At 32.1% G+C, this 18,763-nt stretch overlaps 1 protein-coding gene and 1 long non-coding RNA gene across 4 annotated transcripts; both read right to left on the bottom strand.

Annotated features, from left to right (window-relative positions):
• Positions 1–5,071, bottom strand: LOC130979521 (uncharacterized). The gene is made up of 4 exons (XR_009086660.1): positions 2,960–5,071; positions 2,811–2,864; positions 2,588–2,735; positions 1–294 (listed from the first exon to the last, which is right to left on the bottom strand). It is a non-coding gene; the product is annotated as an uncharacterized LOC130979521 (long non-coding RNA).
• A 978-nt stretch (positions 5,072–6,049) lies between these two features.
• LOC130979518 (uncharacterized) lies at positions 6,050–10,529 on the bottom strand. Of its 3 annotated transcripts, none has more exons than XM_057902981.1 (4): positions 10,177–10,529; positions 10,033–10,081; positions 9,805–9,952; positions 6,050–7,513 (listed from the first exon to the last, which is right to left on the bottom strand). In XM_057902981.1, the coding sequence occupies exon 4, from the start codon at positions 6,764–6,766 to the stop codon at positions 6,065–6,067; it is 702 nt and encodes a 233-aa protein (XP_057758964.1). In that variant the 5' UTR covers positions 6,767–7,513; positions 9,805–9,952; positions 10,033–10,081; positions 10,177–10,529; the 3' UTR covers positions 6,050–6,064. The 3 variants fall into 3 exon arrangements, with proteins under 3 accessions (XP_057758964.1, XP_057758962.1, XP_057758963.1); XM_057902979.1 differs by having other exon boundaries at positions 10,028–10,081; positions 10,177–10,528; XM_057902980.1 differs by lacking the exon at positions 9,805–9,952 and having other exon boundaries at positions 10,028–10,081.
• Between the last annotated feature and the right edge of the window lie 8,234 nt (positions 10,530–18,763).

Genomic DNA, 18,763 nt, shown 5'->3' with positions numbered 1-18,763 from the left:
TAAAGAAAAGCCAAGGAATAGCATAACTAGCCTCTGACTCAGCCTGCGAAGTTAAGGCTGGCCGGAGGATATATATATACATACAAACATACATAAGTGTCCCCAAAATATACCAAAATACCAAAGTAAACTCCTATCTCTCCCTCAACCTCTAAGAGGAGCAGCATACATAAGTTACTTGGAGAGTAAGCTACACATATATATACATATATACAAATAGAAACCAAAATACACCCAAGAACTACTTCGCTTTCCAGAATCCAGACGCCTAGCGAGGAGCCTCTCGACCTGCATCTGAAAAACAACAATACAATATGGAATGAGAACCGGAGGTTCTCAGCATGGTAAAAGTGCCACGCGCATAAGAAATACGGTCCTGAGAATGCCATAGGCAATCCTAAAACTCCGTTATTCAATTATCCAACTTAAGCACTAAAATAGAAGCCATAAACAAGGGTAGGTATTCTAAATCTGCCTAACTTACTCAAGTTCAAACTTAACCTAACAGCAAACCACTGAACCGAAAATCATACTTGCTTCGAACCGAAATCACAATAGCCACCGAACCGAAATACGTTCATGTGGTAACTTAACCTAACAACAAACCACTGAACCGAAAATCATACTTGCTTTAGAACCGAAATCACAATAGCCACCGAACCGAAATACGTTCATGTGGTTAATCCTTCATTTTCAATTTTCAATCAACAAGAACAAGCAACCAAACAAGTTCACGCACAAGTAATGAGCAGATAGTACAAATAGCAAGTATAGCAGGTAGCAGGTGATATAAATCAATTAGGCAAACCCAGGAAATGCATAGCAATCAAAGCACACAAATGCATATGATGCATGTCTGTCCTATGGCTGATGGGGCCCATCTGTCGGTTATCCAGCCAACCCGACAAGTCCGAAAACCTTAGACTGTCCCTCGTCGCGCATCCCCAAGAGTCTATGCATAGATTTCACATACATTCATCATATAATCACTCAATGGGGGTTATCCATACCCGGGAATTTATACGTGCCCGGTCACCCTTACGACGTAGGGTTAACAGAGTATCGAGAATCAACCTGGAACACGTGGTGGCGAGCCACGGTTTTTACCCAGGGAAACTCGTATCTCAGATATCATCATTCATAAGCCATTTCATAATCATAATCATTATTTAATCATTCATCAAGCCATGACATGTTAACTCCTTTTGTTAACAACCTCTCTTTCACATTTTTCATCATCATTCCCTTATAATTCATCTTGATTACCCTTTCCAGGTCCTGACCAAACTATTTATCAAATTCTTCTCAACTTCTTAATATCGAATAATCTTTGAAATCAACCCAACTCTAACATTAAATCAATCACATCACACGAGGATTGCACTTTAACTTCTCGAACTCATGACTATCACTAAGACATCCTCGACACTCTATTTTCTTTTCTGTTTCTAATATAGCAAATGAACTCAGAATTGCACAAACTTTATGTTCAGGCGTTCATATTGAAATAAGCTTTCTAACAAACTAAATATCATAATTTTCTGATTTTTCTAGCCTCGGGAATAAAGGAAAAACCGTGACTGCTCTGCAGTGCATAAAACCAGAAAAACAGCAGCAGCATGTGATATTCAAAATTCAATATAAAATCCAAGATAAATCCAATGACTTTGAAAAGTAATGTAGTTAAACTTTACTCATCCAGGTTTCTTTCTCAATTGGTTCTGAGTCAATACCATTTTTAATGAAAAAGTTACATTACCTGGAAGTTAAGTAAAAATGAGGCAAAATCTGTTTTAAAAACCAACAAGCTTAGTACCTTTCAATTGGAATAACTTTTATTACAAAACTCCAATTAAGCTAAATTTTGATTTGAGAACCCCTAGCTCATCCAGAAACAAGTGTGTCTTGGTTGCAACCCAATTTCTATTTAATTCTAAGAGTTACAAGCATTGGAAGTTGATGCATAGCTTGCTGAAATCTGTTTCTTTTCAGTTTTGACCACCTATATTCAAAAATTCACAGCTCCCAATCCTCAACTCTTAAAATTCTAAAATTTTAGAGAAATAAAGCTAGTTAATCAAATTTTATAACAAAATTGGTTTCGCTCCAAAACTCAACTCGTAGAAGTCGCAGTAAGACAAACAAGTTGCTGCCCTGTTTGATCTTTTCTGCTGCAGGACAGATTTAACAACCTAACTTTAAAAATTTGCCATAAATTGTATATTTAACAAAAAGGTCCCAAATTTTCCAGTTTAGTTCCTTATATTCCCAAGTTTAGCCCAGACTTGGTCTCATGCAATTCCGATCATTACATAATTAGTTACAGCAAATGCAATACTACCACAACACAACTCTACACCCTTATTAACAAACACCAATCCTAATCCATCATAAATAAATATAAGAGCACCCATTAATAACTTTCACACATCATAATTCTAATATATAAATTCACTAGTAAATCTATTCTAACAACATTACAAGGCTAATCATTAAATACAACAAACAATTCAACTTATCCTATGGTACCTCTAACCTAAGCTTTCACAACACCGTAAATATTAAACGTACGAAACTTAAACCATACCTTGGCCGATCACTTAATTCACCCAAGGCAGCTTCTCAACACAAAATTACAGCCTCTTCAAGCTCAAGTAAAATAGCCACACACTAAGCTTTGATCACCAACAAGCCTCTAAATATTCCCAATGCATATATACCCACTTAATCTACACCTAATACATATACATATTCCAATTTCAGTTCTCCATTACTAAAACAAGATTGAGCTAGGGTTAGGGTGTTCTTACCATACCCATATGCTCAATAGCTTGAGCCCACAAGTTCCGGAAGCTGACTTGAACCTAGAACACAAGAATTGAACAATTTTTAACTTAATTGTTCATAAATTTCCGAAATTAGGAGAAGCTGGCTGAGAAGAAAATAATGAGTTACCTACCAAATTGTTCCATGGGTTTCGTAGAGCTCGTCGCGGTGAACGCGTGGTCGCAAACGGTTCGTCAATCGGAGCTCCGGATCAAAAGTTACATGGATTTGAAATTAAAGTGAGGGTTAGGTTTTTGCTTGTGTTCTTCTTCCCCCTAAGAAATGTTTCCCAGCGTGAATAATAAAGAAGAAGGGAAATAAGAAGCTGTGCCTCTTTAATGGATTGGGTTCGGTTGGGCCTTGGGCCCATTTTGGGTCCGGTTCAACCAGTTCGGCCCATCCGGCCCAATCTTGGGCCAAACTTTTTGAAATTGGTATCAAAATTCTTGTTTCGATGAGCTCTATCTTATTTTGATATCAGTTTTGCGTATTTAATTTTCCTATTGGAAATTCGATTTATTGACTAATTATATACCGATTTTAGCGGGGTTTACATCCTACCCACCTAATTAGGAATTTTGTCCTCAAAATTCAGAGTGCGCTACCTGAATAGAGGTGTGGTTAGTCCTTCCGCATCTCTGTCTCAAGCTTCTAGGTGTATTCTTCAATACCAGCCCAACACCAAGCTACTTTCACTAAGAAAACCTCTCTCCCGCGTAAACGTTTAATGCTAGTATCATCAATCCTAACCAGAGTTACTAGAAGCGTCAGACCTTCTCTTACTTGGACTGATTCTGGTTGTAGGACATAACTGGGTCGAAAGTGTATTTATGAAGCTGTAATATGTGAAACACATCATGCAGGTTCGAACATTGTGATAGTAAAGCGATCCTATACGCCACTGGTCCGATGTGATGGGAATTTAGCTTTTTAGTTTTTGATTGATCATCCGATTCTAGTTCGTTGAAGTGATCTTCAGAAATAGGTATCCTCTTCCTTCCAACTTGAGAAGTCTTCTTCTTAGATCTGCCTAACTCTTTTGTCGGCTTTCATAGTGAGAATTCTAACTTAGATTTGTGTCACTCTTCCTCCGTTGTTTCGGCTGTCAAATTCAGGAACTAAGACGTTTGATATTCCAGTTTTCAGTTAATTCAAAGGTGTTTAGCATACTGTGAAGTCTCACCTTCTCCCTGATGTATAGTCTCTTTGATATCCCCAGCAAGTGGTTTACTCCGATGGGCAAAACGGGCCTGGTCACTTGATCCACAATTCCCTAACAGTATCACCTTTTGTCCTAGTCGTCGGCAACCTATTATGAAATCGATGGTTATTCTCTTTTCTTTCTCATGCGTCGAACATGTAATCACATGGATCGTCACTTTGTTCTTCACTTCTGGCGGCTCAAAATATCTTCTTGAATTCGCGATACGTCTTAGAAACCCCAAGGTAACTTCAAAAATCCTCTCTTGTATTCTTCGGACAACAGTTTCTCATTCTAACTCCTAATCTCGACACATAACCCGCTCATGGTGTCTTCTTGATTCAGCCGGCTTCGGTTCTTTTAGTAGCTCCTTATCACTGTTATTGCACTCCTTAAGTCCTTGACTCTACGATCTCTATTTTGACACTAAACATATAAATCTTTTCTTAGTTCCCTTTCGTTTGCCAGACTTCGACATTCTCGGTAGGCCTTTATCGTCCCCTCACACTTCCTGCATTTCGTCTTTGCTATGTTTTAAAATCGCAATAGATTTAGTTTGACTCCTTTAGCTATACCCTTAATATCCAAGAATTTTCCCAAAAACTTCTTACTCAGGGCATCTGTTACCACTTTACGATGTTGTATTTACACGTATCCTAAACCCCTCTGGTAATGTATCGCACTAATTCCGAGTTGTTAAATAAGTTCGGGTATCCTGATTACTGGATTTGGGGTTAATCCTCCTCTTGGAGGTTGGAAGCTCTCTTCATATTCGGGTATCCATGTAACCGGTGTATTTTCTAGCGTATTAAACTAATCATAGGCTTTGTGGTCTGCAAGAATTAATGCTCCAAAACTCTTTTTGGGGGCGCATGCTTACCTGCTTCATTTTTCGTATCCAAAAGTCTTGCTCTTAAGGAATCAACATCTCAATAGTTGTAGCTACACTTTATACATGATACTAATATAGGCTCGAGTTAATTTTCAAAAGGACATTAAGCTCAAAAAAATGAATGAGCAATACAAACGGTGTTCGTAACGATTAAAAAAGAAAATCTTGTACACGATTAATCAGGATTATACCGAAATAATGAAATGCACAAGGAGAAGAACCTAGGTGCATCTCAAGAAAAGAGTTCAAATTAAAGACCCTTGGTAGAGAGAATAGAGCGTATAGAGTCAAAGAAATTTCAGCTGATTCTGAAGAACATGGTTTGCGAACAAGGCAACTCTAGTCATAGCGAGGGTACAAGATTCAAGGATTACGCGTTTATACCAAGACAAGCTCAGACTCATCCTGGAAGAAACAATATTCATGTGCACAAGGAGTAAAGTTAGAAAGGTAGTCAAGCTATTTAGGAAAAGCTCCGGATCTAATGTCAATGTAGGTTTCAAAAGAAGGATTAGATCGAGTCGCGAAGGTTCGTTAGCACACTCTCTCTGCATAAGGTTTCCTACCGTTCTCTTCTTTCTTCTCCAGCATAACCGATGCTTCCCACAAAGAAATAATTTGTTAGGTGATTCCCTCTTCTAGTACTCCCTTCCACTCAATCCTAAATTCTACCGATTATGATGATGTCTTCGCTTGTGGTGCGATTGAAGTTAATCCGGCTTCCGGTACCAAGCCTATCGCAAACTCGCTTTCTCTCTGAAATAGAAGCTCTGACACACCTTCAAGAATTATCTTAGAAACTCTCTCGTATAGGGATTTGTTTCATCTTCACTTACCTCTTAACAATTAACAGCTAAAGATTGAATTCGCTCTATTCCTCTTCCTCAAAGTTCTGCCGTCACTGGATTCTGAACAATAACTCCGCATAGCCCTCAGCACTCCTGATTCCTTAGATATGGTCCAATCTGCTTCCATGATATGGTCTAACCTGCTTCCACTACGTCACTTAATCCTTAACCTTCACAAGCCTAACCACTCCTCTAAGTTAGCTAAATGTTACTCCGTCTCAACAACCAATAGTTTTCGACTAATCATCGACTTGGACCTCATAATTACTGAAACCCGTCATGCGTCACGAAGGAACATTACATATCAATGGTAGGCAAGGAAATTAAGAATTCAACTGTTGGTTCATAATTACCTCGGGTTTGAAAATCGGGTTCGGTTGCATCCCGGCTTCCTCTGTACGAACAATTCCAAGACATATGCCCTGGCCTCCCGCACTTGTAACATATGCCTAATCCGGCCCTGCATGGTCTGTTTGGATGGTACCTCTTGCAACTTGAGCACCTTAAGTCACCCGGTTGAGCACTAGTTTGCCCTTCTGAATTCGGGTCCGAACGATTATCGTTCCTTCGGTCATTGTTCCGGCGCTGAGAACGTGAAGCGACAAAATGATTCTTCTTGAAATTTTGGCTCCTAGGTGTAATTTTTCCCTTTTTCTTTGTGAAGGGTTCCTGGCGATTATTCCTTGCTACCTCAGTTCTCCTTGAGCTTTCTCCCGTTGTTTGACCCGTGTTAACTTGCTCCGGATAACCTGCTGGCACCCATGTATTCGGAACATTATGTCCACCTTCATATTCACTATCACCATCGTTGCCAGTTCCAGCTTGTGATTCCATCCCATCCATCACTCGGATGGTCGCAGCAGCAACGGCGCCAACGGCAGCAACAACACTCGTCATTGCGGTCACGATATCGGTTAAACTACCTACCGGTATAGTCACCTCATCAGCTCTCCGTCCTCGACCTTGCTTACGCTCACGACGGCGCCTACGAGATGCCATTTGGTTCCTGTTCACTCCAAACAAGTGATATCAAGGTGATCAGTCTCAATATCTCTAGTTTAGTATTTCAAAGTCCCAAATGCATGCTCATGAGCATTCATGCCTCGTATATCAGTTAGATACCCTAAATAGCATGTATAGACATCCAGAGTATGCCCAGAGGCATAATCAGTCCGTCCCTCAGGCTCTATAGGAACGAACTGCTCTGATACCATAATTTAACACCCTACTACACAGTGTTTACGCTTAAGTCATAGAACAGAGGTAGTGTGGTATTACAGACCTCTAAGAGTAATGATATACATATAATACTGAAAGAAATAATATACTAGGAGCCTTGAAACAAAGTGGGTAAACAAGAATCGCAAAATAAAAAGCGCAACGCTCAAGGAATAGGATTACTTGCGTGCTAAGCAACCTAATAGGAACATGATAAAACAATAAACGAAGGAATAAAGAAAAGCCAAGGAACAGCATAACTAGCCTCTGACTCAGCCTGCGAAGTTAAGGCTGGCCGGAGGATATATATATACATATAAACATACATAAGTGTCCCCAAAATATACCAAAATACCAAAGTAAACTCCTATCTCTCCCTCAACCTCTAAGAGGAGCAGCATACATAAGTTACTTGGAGAGTAAGCTACACATATATATACATATATACAAATAGAAACCAAAATACACCCAAGAACTACTTTGCTTTCCAGAATCCAGACGCCTAGCGAGGAGCCTCTCGACCTGCATCTGAAAAACAACAATACAATATGGAATGAGAACCGGAGGTTCTCAGCATGGTAAAAGTGCCACGCACATAAGAAATACGGTCCTGAGAATGCCATAGGCAATCCTAAAACTCCGTTATTCAATTATCCAACTTAAGCACTAAAATAGAAGCCATAAACAAGGGTATGTATTCTAAATCTGCCTAACTTACTCAAGTTCAAACTTAACCTAACAGCAAACCACTGAACCGAAAATCATACTTGCTTCGAACCGAAATCACAATAGCCACCGAACCGAAATACGTTCATGTGGTAACTTAACCTAACAACAAACCACTGAACCGAAAATCATACTTGCTTAGAACCGAAATCACAATAGCCACCGAACCGAAATATGTTCATGTGGTTAATCCTTCATTTTCAATTTTCAATCAACAAGAACAAGCAACCAAACAAGTTCACGCACAAGTAATGAGCAGATAGTACAAATAGCAAGTATAGCAGGTAGCAGGTGATATAAATCAATTAGGCAAACCCAGGAAATGCATAGCAATCAAAGCACACAAATGCATATGATGCATGTCTGTCCTATGGCTGATGGGGCCCATCTGTCGGTTATCCAGCCAACCCGACAAGTCCGAAAACCTTAGACTGTCCCTCGTCGCGCATCCCCAAGAGTCTATGCATAGATTTCACATACATTCATCATATAATCACTCAATGGGGGTTATCCATACCCGGGAATTTATACGTGCCCGGTCACCCTTACGACGTAGGGTTAACAGAGTATCGAGAATCAACCTGAAACACGTGGTGGCGAGCCACGGTTTTTACCCAGGGAAACTCGTATCTCAGATATCATCATTCATAAGCCATTTCATAATCATAATCATTATTTAATCATTCATCAAGCCATGGCATGTTAACTCCTTTTGTTAACAACCTCTCTTTCACATTTTTCATCATCATTCCCTTATAATTCATCTTGATTACCCTTTCCAGATCCTGACCAAACTATTTATCAAATTCTTCTCAACTTCTTAATATCGAATAATCTTTGAAATCAACCCAACTCTAACATTAAATCAATCACATCACACGAGGATTGCACTTTAACTTCTCGAACTCATGACTATCACTAAGACATCCTCGACACTCTATTTTCTTTTCTGTTTCTAATATAGCAAATGAACTCAGAATTGCACAAACTTTATGTCCAGGCGTTCATATTGAAATAAGCTTTCTAACAAACTAAATATCATAATTTTCTGATTTTTCTAGCCTCGGGAATAAAGGAAAAACCGTGACTGCTCTGCAGTGCATAAAACCAGAAAAACAGCAGCAGCATGTGATATTCAAAATTCAATATAAAATCCAAGATAAATCCAATGACTTTGAAAAGTAATGTAGTTAAACTTTACTCATCCAGGTTTCTTTCTCAATTGGTTCTGAGTCAATACCATTTTTAATGAAAAAGTTACATTACCTGGAAGTTAAGTAAAAATGAGACAAAATCTGTTTTAAAAACCAACAAGCTTAGTACCTTTCAATTGGAATAACTTTTATTACAAAACTCCAATTAAGCTAAATTTTGATTTGAGAACCCCTAGCTCATCCAGAAACAAGTGTGTCTTGGTTGCAACCCAATTTCTATTTAATTCTAAGAGTTACAAGCATTGGAAGTTGATGCATAGCTTGCTGAAATCTGTTTCTTTTCAGTTTTGACCACCAATATTCAAAAATTCACAGCTCCCAATCCTCAACTCTTAAAATTCTGAAATTTTAGAGAAATAAAGCAAGTTAATCAAATTTTATAACAAAATTGGTTTCGCTCCAAAACTCAACTCGTAGAAGTCGCAGCAAGACAAACAAGTTGCTGCCCTGTTTGATCTTTTCTGCTGCTGGACAGATTTAACAACCTAACTTTAAAAATTTGCCATAAATTGTATATTTAACAAAAGGTCCCAAATTTTCCAGTTTAGTTCCTTATATTCCCAAGTTTAGCCCAGACTTGGTCTTATGCAATTCCGATCATTACATAATTAGTTACAGCAAATGCAATACTACCACAACACAACTCTACACCCTTATTAACAAACACCAATCCTAATCCATCATAAATAAATATAAGAGCACCCATTAATAACTTTCACACATCATAATTCTAATATATAAATTCACTAGTAAATCTATTCTAACAACATTACAAGGCTAATCATTAAATACAACAAACAATTCAACTTATCCTATGGTACCTCTAACCTAAGCTTTCACAACACCGTAAATATTAAACGTACGAAACTTAAACCATACCTTGGCCGATCACTTAATTCACCCAAGGCAGCTTCTCAACACAAAATTACAGCCTCTTCAAGCTCAAGTAAAATAGCCACACACTAAGCTTTGATCACCAACAAGCCTCTAAATATTCCCAATGCATATATACCCACTTAATCTACACCTAATACATATACATATTCTAATTTCAGTTCTCCATTACTAAAACAAGATTGAGCTAGGGTTAGGGTGTTCTTACCATACCCATATGCTCAATAGCTTGAGCCCACAAGTTCCGGAAGCTGACTTGAACCTAGAACACAAGAATTGAACAATTTTTAACTTAATTGTTCATAAATTTCCGAAATTAGGAGAAGCTGGCTGAGAAGAAAATAATGAGTTACCTACCAAATTGTTTCATGGGTTTCGTAGAGCTCGTCGCGGTGAACGCGTGGTCGCAAACGGTTCGTCAATCGGAGCTCCGGATCAAAAGTTACATGGATTTGAAATTAAAGTGAGGGTTAGGTTTTTGCTTGTGTTCTTCTTCCCCCTAAGAAATGTTTCCCAGCGTGAATAATAAAGAAGAAGGGAAATAAGAAGCTGTGCCTCTTTAATGGATTGGGTTCGGTTGGGCCTTGGGCCCATTTTGGGTCCGGTTCAACCAGTTCGGCCCATCCGGCCCAATCTTGGGCCAAACTTTTTGAAATTGGTATCAAAATTCTTGTTTCGATGAGCTCTATCTTATTTTGATATCAGTTTTGCGTATTTAATTTTCCTATTGGAAATTCGATTTATTGACTAATTATATACCGATTTTAGCGGGGTTTACATGTTTAACGGGAGAAATGTTGGGGATTGATTTATAAATTAATTTTTTTTGGAGACTAAAATATTCGTTTTTAAAATTCTTAAGGGACTGATCTGGGTAATTACTCAAAAATTACGTCTCCGATTCTTAATCTTTATTTCTGTGAAACTGATTAGTCTTTTTGTTAATATTTTTTTCTATATTAATGAAATAAACCTGCGTGACATATTAAACTATTAAGTTATCTGTTAAAAACTAATTAGGATTGATAGATTTTTTTGTTGGGAGTCTCGTTGTGTTTTGGGTAATTGTTGGGGTCGTTTAGATTTTTTTATATTTTTATTTTTTAAATACATTGGTTAAATTTATCATATAAAATTAAGAAATATTAGTAATTTTTAATTTACTTTTACTTATAAAAATTAAATTGAGGATATATTCGTGATTAATGTGTCACATAAATATATTTTGAAGAGATATTATTAACGTGAGGACTAATTAGTCTCACAATACTAAGGAACGAGGGCCAAAATTAATTTTTTTTTTGTTGGGCCTCCTAGTCCTTAGAAGAAATTTCTAGGGATGGAGATGGATATTTATTCTTTGTTTAATTATTTCCAGGGTTAACCACTAAAAACGCTCTCGAATTATTCAAACGCTAATAGAATGTACCCAAATTTTACTGTTGACAAAAATACCTTTAAATAATTTAAAAACATAATAACAATACCCAACAGTAAATATATATTTTCAAAAAATGTCTTAGAGATTGAATTTTGATGTGATTTTTTACAAGAATAATTAAAAAAATGAGATATTATTATTTTTAAAATTTGATAATTTTTTTCTAGGTATATATTTTTTTGTGATTTTTTAAAAGTATTATTAGTTGTTAACAAAAAATTACAAAAAAATATATACTCAACGAAAAATTACCAAATTTTAAAGATAATAATATCTCATTTTTTTAATCATGCTTGCAAAAAATTGTATCAAAATTCAATCTTTAATATATTTTTTGAGAAATACATATTTAATGTTAGATAATCTTGCAAAAAAACTAACATTAAATATGTATTTCTCAAAAAATACATTAGAGATTAAATTTTGATGCAATTTTTCGCAAGCATAATTAGAAAAATAAGATATTATTATTCTTAAAATTTGGTGATTTTTTTTAAGTATATATTATTTTGTGATTTTTTAAAAGTATTATTGGTTATTAACAAAAACAATTATAAAAAATTATATACGTAACAAAAAATTACCAATTTTTATGTATAATAATATATTATTTGTATAATCATGCTTGCAAAAAATTGCATCAAAATTCAATCTCTAAGGTATTTTTTGAAAATATCTATTTATTGTTGGGTATTGTTGTTGTGTTTTTAAATTATTTGAAGGTATTTTTGTTGATAGTAAAATTCATGTATATTTTTATCAGCGTGAATAATTTAAGGACGTTTTTGGTGATTAACCCTTGTTTCTACTTTTAAAATTTGTCAAAACTAAAGAACTAAGAGATTGGATCCTCTCAATTTTTTTTACTTGAGGGGATAAAATGTGATCTCTCACCATATATTTTATAGATGGGACCAAGAGAAAATATCTACTTATCTATCTACTTATCTACATATCTATCTATCTATCTATCTACTTAATACACTAAAATTGGATTTTTCCCGCAACTAATAGAAGTGAGGTATCGATTCCTCATGAATCCATTTTCCTGCCAAAATGAATGCACTATTTTATCTTCTAAGTTTATTTTATAAAAATATCTTTATTATAATTATACTATAATTAGCATTTAAGTAATAATGCATAATTATACTAATTTAAAAAAATATCTTTATTATAGTTATATAAAATCAATACTTAATGCATTATTAAACTACTTATCAATTAAAAATCTAAAATATTTTTAATAATAATAATAATAATAATAATAATAATAATAATAATAATAATAATAACAATAATAATAATATGATAATTATATGATAATGGCACCGGTTATTAATAACCAATTTATATTTCTCTAAATAAATTTATTTTGGAAAAATATCTTTATTATAATTATATTATAATATTACAATTAATATTTAATGAATAATGCATAATTATATTAATTTAAGAAAATATCTTTATTATCTATCTATTTTATTCTATTATATAAAAATCGAATTTTTGCACTTAATGATGAAACTGATGTGACATGCTTTTAAGGTGTTTCCTAATCTATTTCATTTAATTTGTTAAAGCAAATCAATTATAATTAATTAATTATATCAATTAATTAATTTGATTAGACATTTAAATCTCACCATTTATTATAATTTATATGAATTGATTAATTATAATTAATTATATTAATTATTTGATTTGATTGGAGTAAATATAAAATTATTTAATAAATAATAAATATAATAACGAAATATATGAATTAATTTAATTAGTTTATTTTTCACAATACCATCTATTTATACAAGATCAAATATTTTTTACTCATTCGCTATTTTCTCTTTCTCTCTCTTCTTCCCTCCCCCCTCTCTCTCTCTCTCGTGTTTAGAGTACAATTTTTTGTAATTTATTTATTTTTTTATCTTTATTTATACATTTTATTTTATTTTTATTTTTTAAATTTTTTATTTATTTTAATTGCTGATTATTAGGTGCAAACTCTTTATATATATATATATATATATATATATATATATATATATATGTTGTCTTTTTTTGTTGTGATTCACAATTAATATATACATTGTTCGTGTATGTGGTTTATATGTTAATGTTTTTATTAATTCTCTTTATTATTTTTTTGTGTCTCTTTGTTGCTCTTTATTTTAATTAGGAATGTCAATGGAGTAGGGTGGGGCGGCGGATGCCTCCCTGCTCCCCATCCCCACCCCCAGATTTGCTCTCCGTCGTCGTCCCCGTTCTCCGTCGTGGGAGAATATTGCTCCCCATCCCCATTTTCCACAGGGCCCCATTCCCTGCAGGGACCCCATTCCCCATCTATCTGATAGTTTTAACTAATTATTAATTTTCATATGAATAGAGTTGCAAGTATCCATCATATATAAAAACAGCAAGATTTTATACAAAACGACGCAGTGAAAAAATGCAACAGCGAGGCAGAGAACAGAGCAGTGGACGAGGTGGGAGACGCGACAACAGAGAGGAGAATGGATACGATGACAGAATTACGAAAAGGAACGTCACAAATAGAGATCACAACGCAGTGAGGGTGATGGTACGGTGAGCTGTGACGATGCGGTGAGAAGGGAGAGTGGAGAGGGAGTGGCTACAGAGAGGTTGGATGGAGTATGGACAACGTTAGAGATCTCTGAATTGAAGAAAGGGTATGCAAATTAGGATTAGGAGTTTTGGATTTATATATGTGTGTGTGTGTGTGTGAAATTACTAAAAAACATATATAAAAAATATACTATTAAGGACAATTCAGTAAATTTATGAACTTCGGGGATTAGCGGGGATGGGGCAAGGATCCCCACTCGAGTCTCCGCGCCTGCCTCGGAGAAATTTTGTCCCCGTCCCCATCTCCGCGGAGAAAATTTCCCACAGTCGGATCCCATTCGGGGCCGTCCCCGCAGGGATCCCCACGTCTCAGAGAGTTTTGACATTCCTAATTTTAATTATATTCATAAATTTCTCTGTATTGATGCTCCTTTTATTTGAAATATCGTAACAATATAGAGTGTATGTTGTGACCCATGTGATATTTGTTAATTTGGTGTATCTTTTAGAATGGTTTATGTTATAATGTGTTTAAAGAGTTGACTTAAAATTACAATATGAGATATAAAGTTATAATATGATTTATAATATGCTAAAATATTAAGACATTATCATATAGATATTTTTTATTTGTCCATTAGATTCAACTATATAGGATCTTGAAAATTATGCAATTATGTAATTAGTTATTTTTTGATATAATCATTGTATTGACAATTTATAGTAGTAAAACTATTTTCATTATTAATACTAGCGGCTCAACAGGCACTATCGTGCCTGTTCAGCCGCTTTTCTATTATTTTTTTTAAATTAAAATTTATTTTTTGCTAATATATTATTTATTTTTTAAATTCCTTGTTATATATTTTTTAAATAAGATATTAAAAAATTTATTATATTGTTATTATGTGTAATAAAATTAAGATAAATATTTATAAAGTAATTATTTATAAATATTATAAAGTTTATTTATTTATTTTTTAACAGTATTTAATTTGAAGCAAATATAAAAATTTATATTTAAAGTATTTTTTTATTTTTATTCATAATTCTAATAAATAAAAATATTTTATTTTTTAATTTTATATTCATAATTTTAATAGATAAAAAATATTTTATTTTTAAATTTTATATTCAATTTATTAAATTATCTTTAATTTTAAAATTTTTTTTGAATTATTAATGTATATTTTTATTATATCTTCTTATTGTACCACACACTATTATTTTCTCTTACTATTATTTCTATCGCACACTATTATTGCCTTATTCTCCTTTCTCATTTTCTTCTTCTCCTCACACCTTCTCTTCACCCAATCGTAATTAATTATCACCAAGTACTATTATCGCAACTTTCAATCTTGTTTATCACTTTAATCTATAATCATTTATTATGTTAACTTTTATGAGTCGTTGAAGTGTTGTTAAAAGAATTGGTTTTTATGTCTTCTGAATATTTAAATGTATAAAAACAATAGTTTTTTCTTGATGTGAATTTTAAGTTGTCTTATTATTCTATTAAAAAAATGTACCACATAAAACATTCAAAATTTTTGCTCAAATTATCAAAATTTGATGTCAGTAATCCTTAAAAATAATATTAAAATATATTATTTTAACTAATATAATAAAAATAGTACATTATTGTAAGTTTTTAACTAATAATTATAAAATTAAGTTGCAATTTAATATAGGCCCTTAGAATAAAAGACTGTCATTACTTCTTACATTTGACTACTATTATATAAGTTATACGTTTGTTTTATTGTGTAAATTAATTAAACTATATTTTATTATTTTATTTTGCATGTTTTGAAATAATGCGATCCTACTATAAGGATGATATTAATTTTCATAATCTAATACGAACCTTCTTACTATTTTGTTTGTCACTTAAATACTATCCATAAAAAATAGTTAGTTAAAGTGAAACACTGTATAAAGAGAGTAATAATTTTTTTTTTGAATTAAAAGTTCTAATATATTTCTTAATCATCACTTGATATAACTCATATTTAATAGGTTAAAAAATTCTCTCTCTCTCTCTTATATTCTTAACTTCTTCTATAATAAATTTTTTACATTATCTAATACATAAAATGTCACATCCTTACATTTATCTTAAAAGTTAAAAGTTAAAAGTAAATTATATTAGTATTTTTTAATAAAATTAAAATAAAAAGATAAAAAGCTACCGAAAAGAATAATATTAAGTTGAGTTATGCTATGTGTACAACAAAATCTGCCACCAGTATAAAATACATGCTAAATTTTATGTTCTTTTGTACCAGAATATTAAAATTTATTAGATTATTATATTATCTTTGTACTACAAAACAAAAAATAAAATTCTATATCTTCTTGCTGTTACTTATTTTACTTTATTTTTATTATAATTTATTATATTATTATATTATTTTTGTACTATATAACAAAAAGTGAAATTCTATATCTTCTTGTTGTTACTTATTTTACTTTATATTGGCTATCTAAATTAGCTTGTATAATATTGTAAAAGTTGAAATTGTTAAAAAATATATAACAAAAAATTTAGATATTTGTTGTGTTATCAGGTTATTTAAAAAAGCTAATTTATAGGTGTTATTATCCTACCATATCTTTAATGTTATATGTCAATCTAATATTTAATAAAAAAATAATATTAACTGACATAAAACTGATTAAAATTTAAAAAAAAATAATTAGCAAAATATCTATGAGAATTTTTTCACTTTACTATTGATAGATACATATATATTTTTTTTGCATCTTTTATATGCCAATCAAATAATCAATACTATATGCCAAACAAATAATATTTAATTAATTAATTTTTTTGAAAAATAAATTATTTATTTTAATTGAATTATAAACAAATTTTCATGTACTTAAATGTCAGAACTCTACATCGATAATAGTTTAAGAAATAAACATATCAATATTTTAACAAATCATTGGTAGTTGCAATTTTTTTTGCGTCTTCTTATGCTAATCAAATAAGAATTTAAATTTGATGTTTTATTAGTGTAAAATAGTTTTACACGTGCATCTAATCACCATCAAAATTAAACTCATCAAATAATCAAGACTATATGCCAAACAAATAATATTGTGGAATACAAAATTAATAAATTTTTTGCTGTATAATTTATTTAATTTAATTTAAAAATAAATATTTATGTACTCTAATTTTAATTCCAATACTTTATATAATCAATAATTTAGAAAATTAAAAAAATAACATCATTAAATACAAAGCAGTTTAAAAAAATTGAGATTTAACTAAAGGGTAAATATTGATGCACTTAAAATTTAAAAAAATATTTTACATAATTAATACTTTAAAAAATTTTAAAAATAATTTTATCTTGTACAAAACCATTTAAAAAATAAAAAAAAATTAACAAAATAATTTATGAGAGTTATTCGGTTCATTATTGATAGGTATATACATGTCAAAAAAATTTAAAAACAAATATCACACAAAAAATAATAATTTTTTTAAAATTAAATTGATGAAATAAAACTTTGGATGTGAAAGATAGATTAAAAATATATAAGAATTAATACAGTTTGGTAAGTAAACTGAAGAGAAAGGAAAATGAAGGTGAAAGTTATGCGTGAAATTAATAACTGCAGTAAAACGGTATAAAATTTGCAATTGTAGTGAATGGAAGTGAGGAAAAAATGGAGGCGATAGATATTAAAGGAAGGAGAACGATGACAACAGTAATAATACAGAAAAGTGCACCTAATGGTGAGGGGAGAAGCACTAAAAATTGAATAATGAGATCAACTATTGGTATAAAGTACTCACATAAAGAATATACCCAAAATAAAACGATAAAATCGATAAAAAATTATTTTTCATCCCTAATTATTTTTTTCTCCTTTCATACATGGCGTCCAAAATCAACATTTAGCATAATCACTATCTAGTTCAGAAAATCACAGAAACTCATCCAAATAATTGTTACATACAGAGAAGCACATTCAGAATTCAGAATTGGAAAGAGAAATAAAAAAAATTGAAAATGGATAAAATTAATAAAAGATAAATTATTGGAATAAAGAATTGAAGAAGAGGTTACGGTTTCTACAACTATTAGTGAAATACAAAATAAAAATGAGATAGAAGAAAATGTGTTGCTGTTAATTGTGGAAGTTCTTTTATTTAAATAACTCCATATCGACATTATATATTGTTATAGATTTCTATTTGCCTGTTCTAATTGTAGTGAATCGGGCTACTTCTGTGTTTGTGGTACCTCCACTTGTGTAGTTGTATTAGTTGATATGGCAACTTGTTTTCTTGTCGAATCATCTCCCAATAAGTTACACGTCTTCTAGTTAGGTTCTGTCATTTTCTGTTTTCTTCGCCTAGCAGATTATGTCCAAGTAGTTGATGTTGACGTGATTGTTGATTTCGTGATAGCAAGATGCAGAGAAGAAAAATGTTTGCGAGACCAAAATTGAAAGTGAAAGAGTAATTTAATTCTCTTGGGAGTTAAGTACGACTGAAGGTGGATCAGTTTTTTATTGAAAGTGGGTCAGTTGGTAGCAGTTTTTTTATTGGAAGTAAATCAGTTTTAAAATATGTCGTGGAGTTGAAAGTGAATTAGTTTGATACTCTGTCGTGGGATAAATTCTTTTTTTGATAAAAAAATAAAAAAATGGAGGACGTAGTAACAATTTATTATATTGAATTCAATGTTTAATGAACATAAAAAAAATAGGGGTAAAATAGGGAGAAGAAATTAGATACCAAATTTTCCTATCCCATTATACATTGGTATAATCCATTATATATTGGTATAGATTTAATTAAGGAGTACTCTTCTGTATATAATTTTTTTTAGATATAAACAATAGACATCAAAAAAATATATAAACCGTGTATTGTAATTTAATTAATTGGTA

Source organism: Arachis stenosperma, chromosome 5 (genome assembly GCF_014773155.1).
Source record: "Arachis stenosperma cultivar V10309 chromosome 5, arast.V10309.gnm1.PFL2, whole genome shotgun sequence".
Classification (NCBI taxonomy): domain Eukaryota; kingdom Viridiplantae; phylum Streptophyta; class Magnoliopsida; order Fabales; family Fabaceae; genus Arachis; species Arachis stenosperma.
Note: the sequence above shows the minus strand (reverse complement) of the source record. Positions and strands in the feature narration are given on the sequence as shown.

Bases quoted from the DNA above. Each gene is read 5' to 3' on its own strand.
- LOC130979518 (XM_057902980.1), bottom strand. From the start codon at position 6,766: ATGGCATCTCGTAGGCGCCGTCGTGAGCGTAAGCAAGGTCGAGGACGG.